Raw genomic sequence first — 20,889 nt, forward strand, 5'->3', positions numbered from 1 at the left:
CTCTCCACTCCTTAGGACAGCTTTGGTAACACTGGAGAGATGTAACATAAGAGTTTCATCCAACTGAAGCAGCCTAGAGAAATGAACAAAAGCTTTGTAGGGAGACAAAGGATTAGTAAACTCTTCTGAGCACTGATCTCTGTACTTACAAATGGTGGTGGGGGGAATACCTATACCATCGTGCAAAATTGTTGAGATTAGAGGTAATATATTTTGCATAGTGCCTGGTACAAGGTAGGCCCTCAAAAAATGGCAGCAAAGCTTATTAAAAAGAGAACTGTATTAAGTTCTAGGTCCAGTCATTTCCATCACTAGCCACATGACAAAGCCACTAAAGATTTCTGTGTCCCAGCTTCTTCATCTGTATAATCGGGACCATACAGACCACTGAAGGTTGATGAATGAATGAGACAATGCATAAAAATTGTAAAGAGGAAAAAACCCCCACAAGATTTTTTATTGGACAATTCCCAGAAACAATAGACATCTCAGCACCAAGAGTAAGGACCTGTGAGCTCCCTCAGAGTTCAGATTTCACTAGGCTATGAATGACACCCCTCTTTCATTCCCAGGAGTTGGGTTCCTCTAAGCTCCTCACCTTGGCCAATTGAATGAGTGTATCCAGAACATGTCTGCAGACAACAGGAGCAGCCTGGGGGTGGATATGGACAGTGGAGCCACTACTTGCATGTTTCTCAGTATGTTTGCGACCCCCTGAACGCTGGATCTGGAATATATTAGTCCTGCAGCCTAGGGCTGCATCCATGGATACTGAGAGCCAGGAAAGCTGGTTGGAACTCTTAGACTCCATCTTGTGTAGCAGGTCCAGGGGCCGGTTCTCGTGGCTGCTTGACCCACAGCTCTTGCTTGACTTTTTGCCCTTTTCCTCACTTGAGGAGAGCTTGGGTGTTTCAATGCAAAGCTCACTCTCACTGCTGCGCTGCAAGATGGAAAGCAGGCTACGGATAACCCAGTGGCGGGTCTGGGCATGGTAGCAGAGATTTCTCAGTACTCGGTGAAGACGGCTAGTATTGAGTTTTGGCTCATCCACAAAAAGTAGGACCAGGAGACAAGACAGGGCTTCGTGATCCAGGAGGAGCCGTCCTCGGAGACGTAGGAGGGTGTCCACATTACTGCCAGAAGGCCTGGAACAGAGCATGGTTTCTGGGTAACACTTCGGCTAGAGCTCTGGGATCAGGTGTAGCCCTAGGGGAGGGGGATGAGCTGATACATCCTAGAAGGCTTGAGAAGAGAGTGTGTCCAGTCCAAGAACTGTAAGGGCTCTTTATATAGTAATAAGAGCTGTCTCAAGTGCCTACTATGTACCACATACTCTATAATATCTGTAACAACTTCCTCACAGGGCCGCTGTAAAGATCAGAGAACCATCCAGTTTTGAGATGATGAGCAAGAGGCTCAGACAGATTAAGTAACTTGCCCTTCACCGCACGACGACTGAGAAGAGAGCAGAGATTGCAGGACAGGTCTGTATTATCAACTGGTAAAATTGGACTGCCCCTAGTGCTAGAAGACAATGCTTACTTTGGCCTTCTATAGACTACCAGGATGTTGCCTGCAGAATAGGGACTGATGACTTCCTTCATGTTTTGGCATGTTAGGTCTATTCTTCTTTGGCCTGGTTAAAAATGAAATCTTCTGCAGCTTAGATGCTGTAGTCTCAAGACAAGTGGCTCTTGCTATTTTCCTATCTGTGTGGGAGGCAGGTGGCTTCCTTTGCTGTAATCACAGCTACAACCTGGTGCCTGCCTGCCTTACTTTGTGCTTATGGTCTACGATAGCTACACTAACCCAAAATTGTGGCTTTTTTGAAGGGAGAGTTCAAAAATCTGGCTTCCCCATTCATTCAAGTAAATACCCTAGAGAGGTCATCCAGCTCCTCCACCTAAAAATAAAGGGAGCTGGACTACTAGTAGACATGAAAGGTGGTATGGCAAGGAGAGAAAAGACAGGCAAAAGGTACCTATTATGGCTGCTGCTACCCCCCATCTGGAAGGTGCCACCTCTTTGCACAGCAAGGCGAGTGTATTGGACCCCACGGTTGCCACTCAGGCGACTGGTGAAGGCTGGTAGGAAAGAAAGAGGAAACTGAAATTGAGGAGGGGACATGTGCTGAGCTGGGCCCAGGTAATACAAAGGGGAACAAAGAGTTTCATGTGGCCAAAGCTAGACATTACAGAGCCCTCCCACATGCCTCCCTCTATACCTGGGCTTCGGAGAATGGCAGAGAGTGCAGAGGTGCTGCTGTGCCCAAAAAGCCGCTCATGCATGAGCTGCCTCTGCCGGGCTTCCTGCTCTCGCCTCAGGGCTTGAGCTTCAGCTGCAATGTCAGGTGGCATCACGGCCAACACGCTGTCCTCCATATCCTCTAGGACACTACGGCGTAGGTCTGAGGGCAGAGTCTGGATGAAGGTCACAGGGTCCATGGGGGTGTCTGAGCTGGCATTTTGTGCTAGTTCCCGTCGCTGTTGCTCAGCTCTCTGCTGTGCCAGTACCTACAGAGCAGAAGAAGTCAATGGGGCATATCATGGCCAGGCAGCCTGGCCCACCAGCCCCCTACCCGCCTCACATACTTCCTCCTGGATGGCTGGAGGCAGGGCAGCCAGGAACTCAGGGCTCACTTCGGTGACACCAGGATTCCCCACCACTGCAGGAGCTGAGTTATTTGTTGAGGGGGCAGTTCGTGTTGGTGGACGAATGCCCAGCTGGTTCTGTAGGACTTCTCGGCGAATGTCATCAGGCAGGGCGGCCAGAAAAGAGGGGTCCACACCTTCGGGGAGACTAATACCTGAGGGGAGACACAAGATGTGAAGGGACTCTCACTTCTACTGACTGAAGGAAATCCATGGCCTTGCATGAGCTTTCTGTCCTCATTTTATGCCAAGGACACCAGACATACAGAGAAGGACAACCCACCCTTCCTTAGGCTCAGAACAGTTTCTTGTTATTTGCCAAGTTTTGTGTGTGTGCTCTCAATTAACCTTCATCAAGACCCCACCATGTAGCTATCATCACCCTTTCAGTATCATTGAGGATCAGGGAAGTTAAGCAATGGCTCCAGGTCCTATAAGTAGGAGGTGGCAGAGAGGGGATTTGAGCTAAGATCAGTTTGACTCCAAAGGCCTGGGCTCATTCCATTGTGTAGCATCAGCATTCCCTTACTGCAGGTCCTCCTCCTACACATATGCCGCCCTTTATCTGGATAGAACCGTTTGACTGGTGGGCATTTCCACACCAAGGGCTACTAGAAGCCTCAACAATCCCAAGATGGCCTGAGCACACATGGAGCTCACCTGCAAGAGGATCTTCTTCTTCACTGCTTGTTGAAGGCAATGGCTCTTCCAGGATTCCCCGGGAATCTGCTCCAGAAATGGCCACTGCGGAATCTCTGGTGGAAGAACTCTCAGAGGATGCAGGGGGAGAGCTGAAGGAAATCATTTTCAGGTTGTTCTCTGAACCATATTTTCCAACTTATAAAATACTCCTACAGTACCCCTTTTCTCATAGAAGCCAAGTTGATTTCCCCAGTGTACAAAGCATGGGCATTAGTTACTAAATATGAATGTGGCTTGAAATACCTGCCAACACATCCTTCCCTCCTCTCACTCACACAGTGCTTACCTGTCCTCAGGGGGCTGGGTAGGTTCCCCTGACCCATCACCCCTGCCTTGTACTTCTGTCACAACTGGTGGGGCATCCCCAGGAGTGGAGCTGCCTGCTGTGGGCTGCTCAGAACTGCCAGTTGCTGGGGCGTCACCCACAGCCTCCTCCAGGGTACAGGAAGCCAGGCTGCTGGTATCCATGGGAGAGCCTTCCAGTTGACTGCTGACAGCTGTCAGAGCATCAGAATCTTCAGCTCTCTCTGGGGAAAGAGAGGCTAGGAGGAAGTCACATGGAGAGGTTAGATCTCTGCTTCAGGGGGCGGGGGGGGGGGGGGCTGAATTAAGAAGCAGCCAGATCAGACTTCTTACTGCTTTAACTTCACTTCAGACGCTGGCCTGATGCTCCCCTCTCAATCTCATTTGCTTTAAAGAACTTAGCTCAAACCCTTTCTATCATTTGTCGAACATTTATGATGTTCCAAGCATGCCTGTGAAATATCTTCTCTAGGCATCCCAGGTAAGGGATCTTGTCACGTTCAGATTCCCTACAGGTATCATTTGCACAAGGACTTTGGTTCTGCTTATCTAAACAAGCAAGGCAAAAACCCCTACACCTAAAGGTTTCTCCAGAGTAAGTCATATGCAGTATGGTAAAGAGCATGGATAGCAACAGGTTTGTTTACCCTGTTGGAACATTGCAGAGAAGAATTTTGAGGCCCCATTTCAAACCAGTGGGAAATAGTGCCATGAAATAAATGGTGTTGGCCAGGATGGGAGAGCTGTTTGTTATATGTGTGGTCACTTGCTTGCCAGACCTAGAAGCGCTAAAGAAAAGCAAGCTTCAGAGTTACACAGATCTGGATTTTAATCACAGCTCAACCACTTACTGGGCTAATTGTTTCACTCTGAGTTTCAGTTTATTCATGGATAACAACCCTCTATTTCTTTTTAAAGAAGTTAAAGAATCCTCACATGATAGCCAGGAACAGAGCGATCACCTCAAACTGTTGGTGTCAATAAGCCACTCAGACGTATATATAATCACTTGAGGACACAGAGAAGACACCTCAACTCTAGCTAAAAACGTAATGTACAGTGTTTGTTCGGTCTCTTAAGTAGTATCCAACTCTTTGAGACCCCATGGACTGCAGTGCACCAGGCTCCTTTGTCCTTCACTCTCTCTCAGAGTTTGCTCAAACTCATGTCGATTGACTTGGTGAACTATCTAACCATCCCATCCTCTGCCGCCCCCTTATGAGACCTAATTATGAGGACTTGAGCTTCTACTTTAGAAATTCTCTAAAATAAGAGAGTAAAGAAAAACTACAAAGATGTCCATTCTTCCCTCCTGTTTTACCCCTACCCTCAAACCCTGAAATTCTACTTACTTATAGTGGGAGCTGGGGATAGCTCCATCTGAGTTGTTTCTGCTTCTCCACTTGGCCTTGTGGGACCCAATTCCTCTGGCTCTACAGGCATCAATAGCTGTGTAGAGCTCCCACCTTCTCCAATTGGGGACTGCAGCTCTTGAGGAATCTCTCCCAAAGCTGGTGGGGTGGGGAGTGTTGGTTGCTGTTGGGAGGGCTGCAGAGTGACAAGGGTCTCCCTGGGCTCAGATGTAGCTACATCAGTTGAAGATGGGGTTGCTGGGTAGCTGTCAGGCATAGGAGTCCCATCTTTCTCGGAAAGAATGACAATAAGATTGTTAAAGGGCAATCAGTCAAGGACAGGGGAAGCCACTCAATCAGCACATGTGGCATGACAGTGATGCAGCACTCCCCTCAATCCCCAATTGCTCCCAGGAACAGCACCTGGCTGGTCTGGTGTCTTGGGATGAGGGCTAAGGCACAGTGCTATTAGTGCCAAGAACCAGAGATCTGAGTCTTTGCAGACCCTAAGAATTAAATCCTTTCTGTGCCCCGGGTGGAGGGGGAGAGTTCAAGTCACTTTATAGTATTTGCCTCACACTACATATCACCTGTCCCCTTCCACCTCCTTTTCCTTCAGTCCTAATTATCCAAGCAGCATCTACAACTTTGATGGAACCAAGTGTTAAGACTAAATGTGAATGTGCTACACACCAGGGAAAGTAGTAAGTTGTATAGTTATCTTCTAATTGGGGCCTAAAATCCCTACCCCACAACAATACAACTTACTACCTCACCCCAGCCATGAGCAGAGTCCTCTAGCAACAGCAGCAGGCAAAGGGCCATTTTACCTGATGACAGACCCTTTCAATGACCTTCTGCCAGATTCAGGGCACCAGGACACCTACCCTCTTTCACTGCTTTAAAAAATATTGTGTAGGCTTTAGTACAATCATTTCCCAACTCAAGTGCCGAAGGAGACAGAAGGTATAGGGTAGCAGAAGTAAGTTCTGAGGAAATAGGGGTAGGGGAGACATATAATACCACATAGACCAGTTATTAGAATCACAGTCACAAAATAGCTACATTAGGCACATTAGAAGGAGGAATCAAAAGTATTTAGTAGTAATACCATTTAGCCCACAGAGCTACCCTCCCCCAAAGCAGACTGCCCAAGGCAACATTCCTAGACTTTTAGATTCCACAGACCCATGAAATTTATATAAGAAGAAAAAATAAAAAGAGACTAACACAGGGTCACCAACTTTTAATTTAACCAAGTAAGAAAAAAATCCATTAATATCATTTAATAAAAATATTCTGATACCAACGAAGTAGGAAATACATAATCTCTGTAATTTATAACAGTTCTTTGAATTGAACGAGTTCAGCTTTCTGAATAAGTCATTAAACCTCCCTTATTCTGTTAACTTCCACTGAGGACTAGCATTTAGGAACCACTGTCAGGTGTTCTCATGAAGCACCATACCACAATGGTCACTAGAAGGGACAGGACACATAGCCTCACTACACATGCCAGAATGCAGTACAGCATAATCAGAATGAGAACTTGTAAACACAGTACGTTGAAGGGAAAGTGCACCACCGTGGGAAAGACAGTAGACTGTATAGTTATCTCCAAGATGGGGTATGACCCTAAAACTATACAATCTACTACCTCATCCCACAGAGCACCAGTGTTCATCTTCAGTCTACTTGGGCCAGCTACTTGTCAGGAAAAAGAATCAACTAATAATTAGCAAGAAGGGAACATGGGAAGGAAAGTTACCTGAGAGGTTCTGTTCAGTGGAGTCATTTGTCTTAGATGCAGCACACTGCAAAGAAAAGGGACAGACCAATGTTGGACTTGGCAAGCACATGAGATAGAGGTCAATTCTAATAGTTGCCATCTCCCACATGTGACACATATGACCTGGATGGAGGATAAGCACTTTAGCATGAAAACAGACCTCCAATTTCTCTAATATAAACTCATGTTTGAGATGGCTTGGGGATAAGGGGGAAAACTGTCAGGGAGCTGACTAAACAATGAGAGGAAAGGATAATAAAAACCACGTTGGAGCTGGGCTTGGGCACAGGACATGATGTGAACACACATCATTGAGACCAGCAAGAATTTCACCTATCTATAGTTCCCTTCTTTGGGCTTATTTTACACTCCAGGTTTTTCAATCATTCACCACACTTGCTTATTTCCCAAACTTTTTAAGATGTCTGAAGCAATGCTACTGTTTATTAAAAGGTCAAAGTTCTCTACAAAGGTATCAGTTAGATCAAGTTTGTTACCATAATTGAACATTTCAATATCCTTTTAAGTCTGATATTCTGACTGTTGAATGAGGTATAATAAAATCTTTCACTCAAGTTTTTCAATTTTCTTGCATTTCTATCAGCATTTACTTTATATATTTGAAAGTTATACTATTCGAGGTTCCAAAATTTTCAGAAAAACCAAAATCATGTTAGAGATTTCATATATTGAGCCCTAGAAAATGCCATGTGGTGAAGGGGTTCAAGATAAAACATTTTCTCTGATTTGAAGCCTAAGCCCAACTTGTTCAAATGTTGGAATGGAATCCTATCAATAAGGTTTCCCTGACACTTGGGAAGACAATCCACTGAAATGGAATTGAAACATTAAAAGCATGGGCTTAGTCAAGGTCATTCATTCTTCTTGTCTAACTGTAAGTCACTGAAGGTAGAGACTATACAGTGTAACTGCTAAGTCAGGAGCTCTGGCTTTGGTTTTTCCCCTAAAAGCCATATGCATGTACAGTGAATTTGGAGCGGATCATTTCTTAGGTTCAATGTGACCATCTTAGAATCTTTAATAACTCTTGGGGCCAGCCACATGTATGCTGAAACCGCAGGAAAGTTAAAGCAGACACAGCCAAAGATGAATCCTCCCAGCTCATGGGAATCACCTGTGCACTCTGATCCCTGTTCTCCTTATCTTCTTTGCCTTTGTCAGTTATCTTTGTTTCTTCCTCAGCTAGTTGTTTCCTCCTTTTCTCCCTCCTTTCTTCCAGCTCCTCATCCCTCAGGAATTCCAGATGATTGACAATGGGCACTTTAACAACTGGACCAAAGAAGGAAAAGATCAGAGGTTGCTCAGGGGAGGTAGGGAGAAAGCCAAAAGGCAGAGCTTGTGGTCACAGAAAACAAGGGAAACAATTTTCCATGCACTGTCTCAGCCCTTGAAGATTCAATACTGCCCTGATAACCAAGCTGCTACACACCTGAAACACAGTCATGCATGCTCTCAGCATCAAGAACTTTGCATTCCTCTGTCCAGCGAGTCAAGGCTGTAGGGATACTGGATAGAGTCCCTGTAGAGAAACCAAGCAGAGTGAGACTCTTAGCCTTGTCATGCATCAACGGATCCAAAAGTTGCAGCATTTCACTAAAAGGACCCAATGTCTACCATAAGGTTTGGCACATCACAGGTACTAACGTCTTTGGCTAAGTCACCGAGTGGTTCTGGTTCCCGTAAAATGGGGTTTCTCCAAGCAGGGTGGATACTATTCTGCTTTTCCTCAGCACGGAAAAAGAACCAGACAAACGTTACCCTCTTTTTCACCACATAAACTTGCCTGCTTGGCTGGTAGCTGTGCTCTGATCATGGAAAAAGTCATCCAGTAGTTCATCATCAGACCGGGCGATGATGTGGACGTCATCGTTGCCCACTAGGAGGCGGGCTCGGCCTCGGCTTTGTAGGGGAAGGCTGCTGCTCAGCTGAAGGATGTCAGCAGCAGCAGAGGGACCAAGCAACCTGTAGGGTGATGGTGGGGTGCCATGGTCACTGTATATCCATAGGGGCCCTGCAGCCTGTTATTGTGAGATCCTTTCTGTATCCTCTAGGAAATGCGTAACATTATTATGGACCTGATCATATTGCATATAAGTCTTACTTTTCTAACTACTTGATCATTCTGCCAACTTTTTTTTTGGTTGAAATTGCATATTACTCCATAGTTCCTGGAACAGAGTGAGCATCACTGTTATCAGGCACTGTATTAGGGTAGGGGCTCCCCAGCTGGCGCTAGTGGTAAAGAACCTGTCTGCCAATGGAGGAGACTTAAGACATGTGGGTTCATCCCTGGGTCAGGAAGATCCCATGGAAGAGGGCATGGCAACCCACTCCAGTGTTCTTGCCTGGAGAATCCCATGGATAGAGGAGCCTGGTGGGCTACAGTCCATAGGGTAGCACAGAGTCAGACATGACTGAAGCGACTTAGCACGGTATGGCACAGCATGGGTTAGGGTATAATATCTCTCTTGTACACCCACTACTATTTGTACATTGACCATTATGACATCTATACTTCTTCCTTTCACCTCTAAAAATTGTTTCTCCCTAGTGCGAGAAACTAAGCCTAAGGGCAGGGATCCTCTCCTGACTCTATCTTAAGTGCTAAGTATAGCATAAGCTTAAGCTTATCATATGAGATGCTTAATGACTGCTGAATCTATGTACAGGACACTCAAGCAAAAGAACATGTTATACAATTTGGTATTTCCCCAAAGGCTGCACATGTAATCCACAAAGAAACAGGGCAAATACATTATTTGTGTCTGTCACAAGAATATTATACTGTCAGATCAAAACAATGCTAAAGCTCAGTGAACCCAATAATCTTCCTTGTAACTCACCTCTGGAGTATAAGAGGAGGATTGGGCTGGCGATTCCCAGGGTAGTGAACATGAATGGTATGGCCTGTGTTGGCCGTCAGCTGTCTCAGGGTCCTCTGACTGCGCCCAATGCCCTGGGTGAGACGTGTTGTAGAGGAGCCACTGCCCAGTGTCAGAGAACTGTGATCTGCATGGCGTACCATCAGTGGGTGGGTGGTAGGGATATTTCCTGGGGATGGGGGGATGTCTGCTGCAAGGACAATATGCAAAGGGATCAGTGCCAAAAAGAAATTTCTCCATGGTTGTTCAGGCAGAACCATGTCTCCTGGGCCTTACTTCCTCACACGGAAACCTGAGCTTTGTCCTTTCTCCCTCATTCCCACACCTCTTCTAGGATCACTGATACTACCATGGCTTATGCTGCCATCTCTCACCTAGATACTGCAACAGTCTCCTAAGTAGTACCTTATCCCAATTCATTCTTGACACTAAGCCACAGTGATGCTTGTTGGAACCTCAGAAACATGCTGTTCTCTCCACCTTGACAACACCTCTCCCCACTTTTCACCTGTTTTGTTGTTCTTGGCCTAGAAATTACTTCTGATTCTACAGATGGGCCTTTACTCTGTGCTTTCTTACCATACTACAATGTAATGCCTGCTTACTCATAATTCTTAATAGACCATAAGCTTCTATGAGGGAAAAAGACTCTTTTCTTTTTGGTTGCTATATCCCTAGTACCTAGAACACAGTAGGCACTCCTTAAATATTTGTTCAATTTGCTGAATGGACAGAGGCTCAACTTATAAGAAAGACTGATGGAAATCACAAAAATGCAAAGAAAACCACAGAATAGAAAGTATCTTGAAAATTATGTAATCCACCCCATTTTTTCCACATTTTTCATTTACAGGTGACAAACTGAGGCTCAAAGAGGTAAGAGACTACTTGGCCAAGACAACAGACCAGAACAGTTCAGTGCTTTCTGCTATATTGTGCTTGTGATTTGGGAGTAAAGACCTGCGTTCTCAAGACAGTTTAAGAACTTGAATCTAAAAGGGAACTTTGATATTGATGGGGGAGGAGGGAGGGAAGAGATTCACTCTCTCCTCTGAAAAGATGCGTCCTTGATGAACAGAGTGAATATGTTCAAAATCTACTCCCCAATGCCAAGCTCAAAGGTGTCCATCCAAACTCTCAAGAATCCAGTGTTATAGACATAAGGATTAGTTATTGCCCTATCACTGTAATGTGCACATGAGTGCCTGATGCAGTCAGCCTTGGTCTCTTTTTTTTTGTTAATTCAAGCAAATCATCAAGTTGTTCAGATTCTAAACTGGCTGCCTATTTACTGAGGTGGCGAGAACAAAAGCAGCCTCTCATAATTTCTTCTTCTAGGCATATACTTATTGAGAGAGATGGAGTCAGATATCCCTTGCCCCAGGAAATCAGCTAAGAAAAGAAGTGCTTTCTGTATCAGATTGAGAGCTGCTCTGGTTCAGGGTATAAGAATCAAGAGATAAAACCCAGCTGAGCCCCTGTATCTTACTAGCACTGGAGAACATGTTGTCAAACTCAATGATGAGATCATCCTCCCGGTCAAAGCGCTCAAATCGGACCAAGGGAGAAGCGTTCATATCAGGGTAATCCTCATCCAATTCCATTTCAGAGCCATCGTCGTCATCGTCTTCATCTCCCTCTTCACCTTCATCATCCTCCTTAAGGGGAAAATAGGAGATGGAGAATTGCTGGAGGTAAGGATTTCTGAAGTCTGGTGTCATGGCCACATTTGCACATGAGGGAGGGAGGTGCTGAGGCTAGCAACCCGGACTGTTGGTTTTCTCCAGCTCTGTGTTCCCATGGAAGAGGTTGTCTGAACCAACCCAAACACAGTCCCCCCTCACCTGATCATCTTCCTCATCTTCCTCCTCCTCCTCCTCTTCATCCTGACTATCATCCTCATCCTCGTTACTGCCACTGCTGTCCTCTTCCTGAGTGTGCTCCTCCTCATCCTCAGGGTCCAGGATATTCATGGAATCTAAAACAAAGGGAGCACATTGGAGGACTATACTGAGTAGCTAGAAAACAGGCTACTTTGCAGGCCAGCAGATTTGAGTGGGAAGGTGATGGGATATTTGACTCTAGGAGAGGAAGAACCAGATCTAGGGTGATTTACAGACTTAGTGAGCCAGCCCCGATTTCCTAAGAGTGCCAATCAGTGCATCAATATGCCGAGCCACGTGGCTGAATGTGGAGGCTGGCTATAGGGTGGTGCTTGAGGAGCCATGGTCTAGGACTTGGCCAAGTCTATTGGTGCCCTCTTGCCTTTCCAGCCCTACTTTGCTACTGACTGCATCTTATTGGTAAAAGGGAATCTGGAGCGATGATAGCAGGTGGGTGAGAAGAAAGTGAACCAAGTAAGAAGTGACAAGACTTTTGGGCAAGCAGTAGTAACATGTTACTCGAAAAACTGGATGAGGATAAAAGTGGATGGTGTAGGTCAGCGCATGCAGACAGATGCTTCCTTATTTTGCACATGTGGGCAGCTGCCTCCAGGAAAACCCTAGTGTAGTGTCTGTCAGACGTGCAGGGCAAGAAGGGAGGCCTTTCTGGCCTCAGCACTCTCACCTTCTCGGTTGGCCTGCAAGGTGGAAGCTTGGCTGAGGTTGGAAGGAGCTTCATCCATCAGCACGTCCTCTTGTGATTCATCCTCTCCACTTCTGCTCACTGAAGGTTACAGAGCAGAGCCTTCACTGAACAACAGAGGACTTCCCTTTCCAGATTGGGTGCACCTAATGTAGCTATGTACACCCAGCAGATATCCATTCTTTTTTTTTTTGGATGAGGGAGAAGACCTGGGTTCACTGCTGTTGACTAGCTAGGTGAGCTTGGCCAGTCACTTTACCATCTGAGTCTCAGTTTCCTCATCTGTAAAATGGGATGATCACATCTGCCCTGCCAATCCCACTAACTGTGAAACCACAGAGGATAATGGGTGTGAAAAAGCCTTGTCAAATTTAAGAATACATGTCTACTTCAGTTTATCATTTGATTTACTTCATCAATAAAATAAAAACCAGTAACATATACCATTGGAGCATGGTGACAGTAGAGTACCTTTGTCATTTTCCCTGAGTTGTAAAAAGGGCTATCCTTAGGGAATACTCACTCTTTTTACACTACTGAAACTGAGAGGCAGAAAGCCCCTGGATTCACTGAAGAAAGGAAAGCGCTTTCTCATCCTACAGCCTCTATAGCCTCCTCTAAGCCTCCATGAATAAACACTCTTGATGTGCCTGATGTATTATCTATACTGATGGCCACCCCCTCCGCCTCCCCTACACAGGCAACACTTCAGACCAGCCACAGGTCTGTAGATGGCTTGTGAATTTCTCATCTGTAAGACCGTCAACATCGAGACAAGCAGCAATCTAGGCTGGCTATGAGCCCTTAGGCAGAGCTGAGCAAGCAGATGATGAGAAAAAGGGTCCTCCCAAGAGAGACTGAGGCAAAGGAAGAGGCTATACTCAGTTCTGGGGCTCTCACCTATAATTGTACTGTTCCCAGATCCGCCATCCCTCTCAAGCAACTCATCTATCAGGTCCTCCAGCTCATTCTCAACCTGGAGAGAAATAGAACATATATATGGATGCACACAAGTCTATCATTGTGCTAGTGCTGAAACCCTAAAAAAAGCCAGCAAGGGAGCATATATTTCTAGGATAATATGTGACAGAGGATGTTACATAAGCACCACACACTTGGTGCTAAGAGCACAGAAACTACCATGTGCTGCCAACCCACACTCAAGACTGTCTTTCAAATGGGTACATTCCAGTTATCTGAGACCAGATCAAGTCTTTATACTCTTCAGGAATGCAGGAATACATGCAGATCTCCTTAGAGCCAGCAGCTCAGGACTGTAGGCCTCATTTCTTGCCACTGCTACCAGCTCCAGAAATTACAGTGCTTTCTATAGGGTCTTTAGAAGACTGCCATTTGAATGCTCCAGTGAGAGCTGGTGCTATAGGCACAACAGTGTTATTAAGGAGCATCCATTAATGACCAGCCAGGTAAATCAAAGACCCTGGGCCCAAAGGGCTCAGGCCAGCTTTCTGTGTCAACTTTTCATCTGTGCCTGTTTTCTTACTGAGATCAATTCCATTTCATAATATGGCATCCTGGCCCTGTATCAACCCCTCATTTAATATGATTCAAACACATTTACTGAGCATCTATGAAGCATATTATCTGTGCTCCTGTGGAAAACAGACAGCTAATGGCAAGGAGCTAAAGTACTCACCCACCCACACCAGTTGGGGGTTTGGTTCAGCACCACAATAGGGGTATATGCTGGGTGATCTGCCTCCCTACCTGCATCTCTTGTGAACTGAGCACCTCAGGCTGCCCAGCAATCACCACTGAGTCGGTTTCAGCCTCCCCATCCATGATATCCCCATCTGCCACCTCTGTCTGAGTGACATCATGATCCTCCTCCTGCACTTCTGTTTCCCCAGGCTCGCCTGAAACAGTCAACCAACCAGCAAAATAATCAAAGAGTGCCTATGTGCGGGGCACCATGAGGAAAGCATGAAAACAATAAAGTCCCTTCCCTGGGCAAATTTACGAGTTCTCAGAGAATAAATGAATGGGTGACAAAGGAAAAGACAAGGCTACGTGTGAGGATAGCCAAACAAGGCTGCAATTTTAAGGAATTCTTTGTGGGGCAGATTCCCACACTACTATGACAGATCTGTGGAAGGCCAGCAAGTTCCCAGGGAAACAATACCAAGCCAGAACAGCTGTGATGTCATGCCCATAAAATAACTATGACCACCCAGACAGCTTTCCAGTCCTTTGGCTCTGATTCCCTACCTGGGTCCTGTTGGTTGCTATTAGAGTCCTGAGCAGCTCCTTGGGCATCCTGCTCAGACTTGCTCTTGCTAGAAGCACTCTTACTGCCAAAAAGGCTACTGGGCTGGTTCACAATCCGGGAAAGTGTTTCCAAAGGCTTCAGAGCAGCATTGACTGTGTTGGCCATGTTGGGACTGAGATAAAGGAAGATACAGAGATGAACTGAGCACAGAAATCCACACTAAAAGGAATGGAGGCTCATCAGAGTAACAACTGATTCCAGGAATGGAGCATGGAAGGTAAAAGGTGAGCCTGAGACAACTTGTTGTGCCAAATGGCCTTCAAAATCAAGTAGGCTTTAAAAAATTAATGGGGTCATTACCACAGGCCAAATCCGAGCATCAAACAAAAATAGAGATGGTAATGGATTATACACTATAAGAATGCTAGCTAATAAACAGGAACAAGAAAATCAGGAAACTGTCACTTTGCAACCAACAATGTTAAGTGATCTAGGCAAAGATCACTAATGAATGCCAAAACTATTGAGTTAAAAAAATCTTCAGGGCACAGGATATTCACATGAACTCAAAGCCATCACCTCACAGATGACCTGTTAATACAAAGTATGTTAGTCGCTCAGTTGTGTCTGACTCTTTGAGACCCCATGGACTATATATAGCCCACTAGGCTTCTCGGTCCATGGAATTCTCCAGACAAGAACGGGAATGGATAGCCATTCCCTTTTCTAGGGGATCTTCCTGACCCAGGGATTGAAACCAGGTCTCCTGCATTGCAGGCAGATTCTTTACCATCTGAGCCACCAAGGAAGCCTTGTTAATACAAAGGGGAGTTCTAACCATTAACTATGTGATCTAACTTAGCATCACTCAATAATGGGACAAATTGGCATTGTGCATCTCCTGATGTGAAGCACTAAGAAATGCAAACACCACCCATGTAGTATTCTTGCCAAAAAGGTTTACCCTGAATCTAACCATGAAGAAACAATTAGGCAAATCTAGATTATGGGATGTTCTATAAGACATCTGATATTCTGGACTCTTAAAAACAGTCAAATATCACAAAAAATAAGAGATACATGACAATCAAGTGCAATGAGTGATGCTCACTGGATCCTCGATCAACACACTCTCCCCCCAGGCTATAAAGAGAAAGACATTCTTGAAATAATTGGGTATATATTAGTATGAAGTATATAGTATCATTATATTAATGGTAAATTTCTTAGAGGTAATGATGGTATTTTAGCTATGTAAGGGAATTTTTGTTCTTAGGAGACACATGCTCAAGTGTTCAGAGGTTAAGTGTCATGTTTATAAAAAACTTTAAACAATTTAGCTCATGAAGAGGAAGGGAGGGAGGAATAAAGCAGACAGTTCAGAATGCTAACCACTGGTTAATCTAGGTGAGGCATACAGTGCTCATTATACTACTTTGAGTTCATAGTTTTAAATATTTAAAAAAGTTGATGAGGTTTTATCAAAAGGAGAGAGAAGCCAGCTTGAAGAGGTCCCACAAGCTCAAAGATGTAATTAAAAAGAGCATGAAGGATGAGCATGCAGAGGATAACTGTAGTGATCTAAATAATTCAATCAGATTTTAAAAATCAAGGAAAATTCACTGAGTCCATACTACTACTTAGAAAACAGAAAGCCAGAGTTTGTATTTGAGGTGGAGTTTTAACCCATTTTTGGTTACTCCATTTTGACTTACTCTCAAGACTGGTGACTGAAGGGAAAAAAATAAGTTTTTAATCTTTTCTTTTTAGTAGGAACTGTATTATAGGGTAACCAACTTTCCCTCTTGAACTGGAGCTATAATCACAGAAAGATAGCAGCTAATAACAGAAGGAATGATGGAAATTAGAAAGATGTCACTGATAACCCTCTAAGAAATTAAAAGATGCAGGCAATGATTATCAACTGGTGTTAAGACCATTCACTAGGAACATGGTTAATAGGGAACTAGACATTTGTACAGTGCGAAAGTAACAACACAGTTTCTTTTCTACTAAGAAGGAGAAAAATATAATAGTACAATGATGACTATCACTCTACCCTAGCGGTCAATCTTACCATGACTAAATGGCAGTTCAAAGAGATGCATCTCCCTCTGATACAATATGAGATGTACACCATCTATGATATAACCTAGCCAGTAGTGTTTAAATTGCTTCACTAAGTCTCTACCTCCAAATTTATAGCAAACAGGAATAAAGGGAACAAGTTAAACAATAATGCATATAACCAGGCGAATCAAACCTAGGAAAAATATTCTGCCGGTCTGGTCACTTCAACAAATTAGTTCATGAACAACAGCAATAAAATGAAAATTTTAAAAAAATTAAGGAACTGTGTTAGTACAACAGACTCAGGACGTAACCAGATGTAATACAAGGTCCATAATTAATAATTAAGAGGGGGAACAGCTTGGAAAAAACATTATTGATCCAGTCCAACTCTTGAGTTTGCAGCAGATGAGAGAATGAAGGGCCCTGCCCCCACCCCAGGAAAGTGCCTTGCTTAAAATTAAAAGCAACAATACCAAGAACTCAGGTTTCCACCTACACCCAAACTTTCCCTATCATACTGGCTAACTACTTATCTGACAAGGATACATAAAACACTAGGCAAATGGAGCAGTATGCAGCATGATTAAAGAGAGAGCAAAAGTCTGGGGCTGGAGCTCAGGAATAATTTTACCTGGACAGGTCCAGGCTGTGAGGCACTCTGGCCAGGTCATTAACCAGTCCCTTCTTCAGGAAGAGTCGAATGATGTTGTTCATGCCATTGTGTTGGGTCTTGGCTGTTGCACTGCTGTAGAAGCTGGAGGTGGAGGGGCAGGACTCCATGATAGTACTGATGATACACATCACTGCCTGAAGTCTGGGAGAGAAGTTTGACATCTCTTTCATGTGAACACAGCCCATTCTTAGGCCAAGTCTTCACTAACTTGCCTCAGATAACCCTCTTCCCTTTGTGTTTCCATCTGGAAGTAACATCTAACCAGGTAAGAACTCATTCCCTGGGTGGAGGCAGTCTTCATTTTCTTCAAACATAATTTTAAAAAGTAAAGTTGAATAACCTCCTCCACTTTTTGCTTGAAGACCCTAGTAACAGAAGGAAACATCCCTTTTTTTTCCTCTAAGTCATTTACCAACTTCCTCCAAGTGTCATTAGTCCTTTGGGTATTTTGCAGCACTAGAATTATCTGAGAACCAGAGACTGTACAGTGCCAGTATGACCAGAACTCTTGTTCAAGTGCAAGGAATTCCATGGGCCAAGAATGGAGTTAGGGGATGCTATTGGTTATCAGCACTAAGTCAGGCATGGATTTTACCTGGCATGTTTCTCTGTACTCTCAGCCATAGCCAGTGCCCTTCCCAGGGCTGCTTTTACTTCATTCACAAGGGCCACCTGGGCATCTGTGCCACTCCCTGAGGCAGCCAGGCTTGCGAGGAACAGGCGGGCCAGCGCAGGTGTGTCCTTGTCTTCTGCATTCTGGGTATGCGGGAGGAGGTGGTCCAAGACAAAAGCTAGCACACTGCAGTCCTGAAAAGTCATTAATCATGACATTTATTCATAAGCATAATTATGCCATACTGTTTGCACATCAACAAGATGCATGCACACAGAACTGATCCTCACTCAGTTAATGATTATCAGGCCCACTTTATAGATGAAAAAAAACAAGCCTTAAAGGTGCAAGCTAAGTGAGTAACAAATACAGGTTTTATGCTTCCAAATTCCGTTCATTTCTCAGAAGTTTACATATCTTCATCAATCTGAGGCCCAAAGAAACATGGCTTGCACAAAGAACTTAAGTCAGCGGTGGTGATGATTCAAGCCTTGATTTCCTAATTCAATGCTACAATTACTCCACAGTTTCTAATAAATTGTAGTACTGAAACCTACAATGTGCCCAGGACCCTGAGCTAAAAATTGGCAGGGGATGAGAAACACACAGCACAGTCACAGATATGGATATGCAGAAATATTTAATGCAGGGTTACCTAAAATAGCAAAAAAGGCCCAATAATAGGGGAGAAAATTAAGTCAGACTCCCCAACCTCTAAGAATGATTTCTGACTTGTTAATTCTGTATCTTAGAAACTTAGCTCTGTTGTCATTCAAGTAGATTTTGGATCAAAACATACTGGCAATTTTGGAACTAGATACAAATGATGGCTGCACAACACTGAATGCACTAAATCCCAAAACTGTATACTTTAAAATGCTTAGTTTTATGTGTATTTTACCTCAATTCAGAAAATGCATTGAAGAATTCTAGGCACTGTGAAATTAGGGTGACCCTGGTTAAGACAGAACTACTAGAGATAAAAGTTCCCAGTAGTGAATAAAACACAAAGTTAAAACAATATTGTGAATAAAAGTATAACATTATCAGTAAAAACTGGAATAAAAGCCTTGCAATTTGGGTGACAATTCCTGAGTGGAATCATGTATTCATGACTGAGTGGAAAGAATATGGATTTGAAACCAGAGATCTGAGCTCTAATCCTAGTCCTGCTACTCTGCAGTGTGGTCATGAGCAGGTTATTGACCCCTCTGAGCCTTCTTTTTTCTCTTAAGGACAGCAACGCTAACAACCTTGCAGTGCTGAGGTGAGGATTATCAATAGTACCTATAAAGCACCTATGAATATACAGCTGGAAGTAGGTCACTTGACACATATTAAGTTGCACAAATTTGCAATTAAATGTCCTATTCCACAAGTATGCTATTATTATAACTACAACTGGCATAAGCTTTGAAATAAATGTCTAATGTATATTTAATACACACACTCCATAAAGGACTTATATCCAGAATATATAAAGAATTCAGAAGAAGTAAGAATAAGACTTGGACACTTCACAAAAGAGAATATAGCCAAGAAAGACAGGAAATTTTAACCACAATACAATACCAGTATGAACCTATTAGAATAGTTAAAATGAAAAACAGGAATATCAAGTACTGGCAAGGAGGTGAAATAATCCAAACACCTATGGGCTGTGCTGGTGATTATATAGATTGACATGATTGCTCTGGAAAACTTGACACTAGTTGCTAAAGCTTAACAGACCGCCAGCAATTCCACTCCTATGCATATACCATCCAACAGAAAATATATGAATTTATCTATGAATTTATATATGTAGCACACACACAAAAATCAATGAATTTACGTTCACCAAGACATGTATAAGAGTGATTATAGCAGTACTACTTTTTAATACTTCTAAAAGGAAAACTAGCCAAATGTCTATAAGTGCTAAAATGGATAAGAAGATTGTATTACATTCATATAATGAAATTCTATACAGCAATGAAAATAAACTACAACTACACATAAAGATGAATCTTGCAAACATGTTAAGCAACAGAAGCCAGATATAGCAGGACATACTATAAGATTCCACTTATATAAAGTACAAAGTCAATCTATGAATGTAAAATAATCTTCCCGACCCAGGGATTGAACCCAGGTCTCCTGCATTGTAGGCAGACGCTTTACCATCTGAGCCACCAGGGAAGTCCTAATGGTGAGTTTATGGAAGTTCAAAGGAGAAGGGGAGATGTGCAAAGATGTGCATGGGGTAGCTTTTGTGGGGTTTGTAATGTTTTATTTGAGTGGTAGTCATCCAAGAAAAATTAATTGGTGAATCACTTAGGAGTTGTGTATTTTGGTATGTATTTTAAAGCTTGGATTAAGATAAAAATAGCTTAAAAATGGCAGCTACTTTCAGATTCTCTGTCTGCAACATGACTGCCTTTGTTCTACTCACACCCTTTACTGTTTACTAACCATAAAATAACTATGTGACTGCCAAAATAAGGTCTCCTTTGTGAAAAACCCTCCGTGGGCACCCCTCTTACATATATGGGAACATGATATGGTTTCTTAAAGTTCCCTTTCACTTGAAAAATACAACCTGAAGATAATTCTGTATCAGGACATATAAAATATGACTTCATTCTTTCCCATGCTCTACTGATGAACATTTAGGCTTTTATATTCTATTTATTACCAATACTGTTACCACATCAGGTGTCTTTGCTCAGGTGTGAATACATCTGGAAGATAAACACCAATATTGTGTATTTCATTTATTCTCCTGTCTCCTAGATACCTTTACGTAGGTGACCCACAGATACCTCTCATATTCCACATTTTCTCTTTGAACCATTTCCTCTTCTAATGAAAGATAAAAAAACATAAAACAAGAAACATCTCTTGAGTTCTTGATTTCACCTTTACCTTCCAAATCCAATCTCATCCATTTCTACTGTTACAATCTCTCTTCAACTCATTCATTTCCCCCTCTAGCTTCATCAATATCCTATATTACCCTAGATGACTATATT

The 20,889-nt window shown here is 43.5% G+C and overlaps 1 protein-coding gene across 7 annotated transcripts in view; it reads right to left on the reverse strand.

The window, feature by feature from the left end:
- The window catches only part of HUWE1 (HECT, UBA and WWE domain containing E3 ubiquitin protein ligase 1), a 152,271-nt gene that overhangs the window by 13,801 nt on the left and 117,581 nt on the right, over positions 1–20,889 (reverse strand). For 6 of the 7 annotated variants that reach the window (XM_052663677.1, XM_052663674.1, XM_052663676.1 and 3 more), the window contains 20 exons: positions 17,858–18,069; positions 17,221–17,403; positions 14,516–14,688; positions 14,015–14,163; positions 13,187–13,262; positions 12,269–12,367; positions 11,545–11,678; positions 11,190–11,358; positions 9,662–9,890; positions 8,602–8,780; positions 8,248–8,337; positions 7,933–8,087; positions 6,777–6,822; positions 5,009–5,296; positions 3,640–3,895; positions 3,312–3,442; positions 2,592–2,806; positions 2,225–2,513; positions 1,982–2,084; positions 599–1,145 (listed from right to left, as the gene is read on the reverse strand). In XM_052663677.1, the coding sequence (XP_052519637.1) occupies positions 599–1,145; positions 1,982–2,084; positions 2,225–2,513; positions 2,592–2,806; positions 3,312–3,442; positions 3,640–3,895; positions 5,009–5,296; positions 6,777–6,822; positions 7,933–8,087; positions 8,248–8,337; positions 8,602–8,780; positions 9,662–9,890; positions 11,190–11,358; positions 11,545–11,678; positions 12,269–12,367; positions 13,187–13,262; positions 14,015–14,163; positions 14,516–14,688; positions 17,221–17,403; positions 17,858–18,069 (3,723 nt within the window). The remainder of the gene's footprint in view (positions 1–598; positions 1,146–1,981; positions 2,085–2,224; positions 2,514–2,591; positions 2,807–3,311; positions 3,443–3,639; positions 3,896–5,008; positions 5,297–6,776; positions 6,823–7,932; positions 8,088–8,247; positions 8,338–8,601; positions 8,781–9,661; positions 9,891–11,189; positions 11,359–11,544; positions 11,679–12,268; positions 12,368–13,186; positions 13,263–14,014; positions 14,164–14,515; positions 14,689–17,220; positions 17,404–17,857; positions 18,070–20,889) is intronic. The other variant, XM_052663678.1, reaches the window with a different exon arrangement.

This window comes from Budorcas taxicolor, chromosome X (assembly GCF_023091745.1).
Source record: "Budorcas taxicolor isolate Tak-1 chromosome X, Takin1.1, whole genome shotgun sequence".
Lineage (NCBI taxonomy): Eukaryota > Metazoa > Chordata > Mammalia > Artiodactyla > Bovidae > Budorcas > Budorcas taxicolor.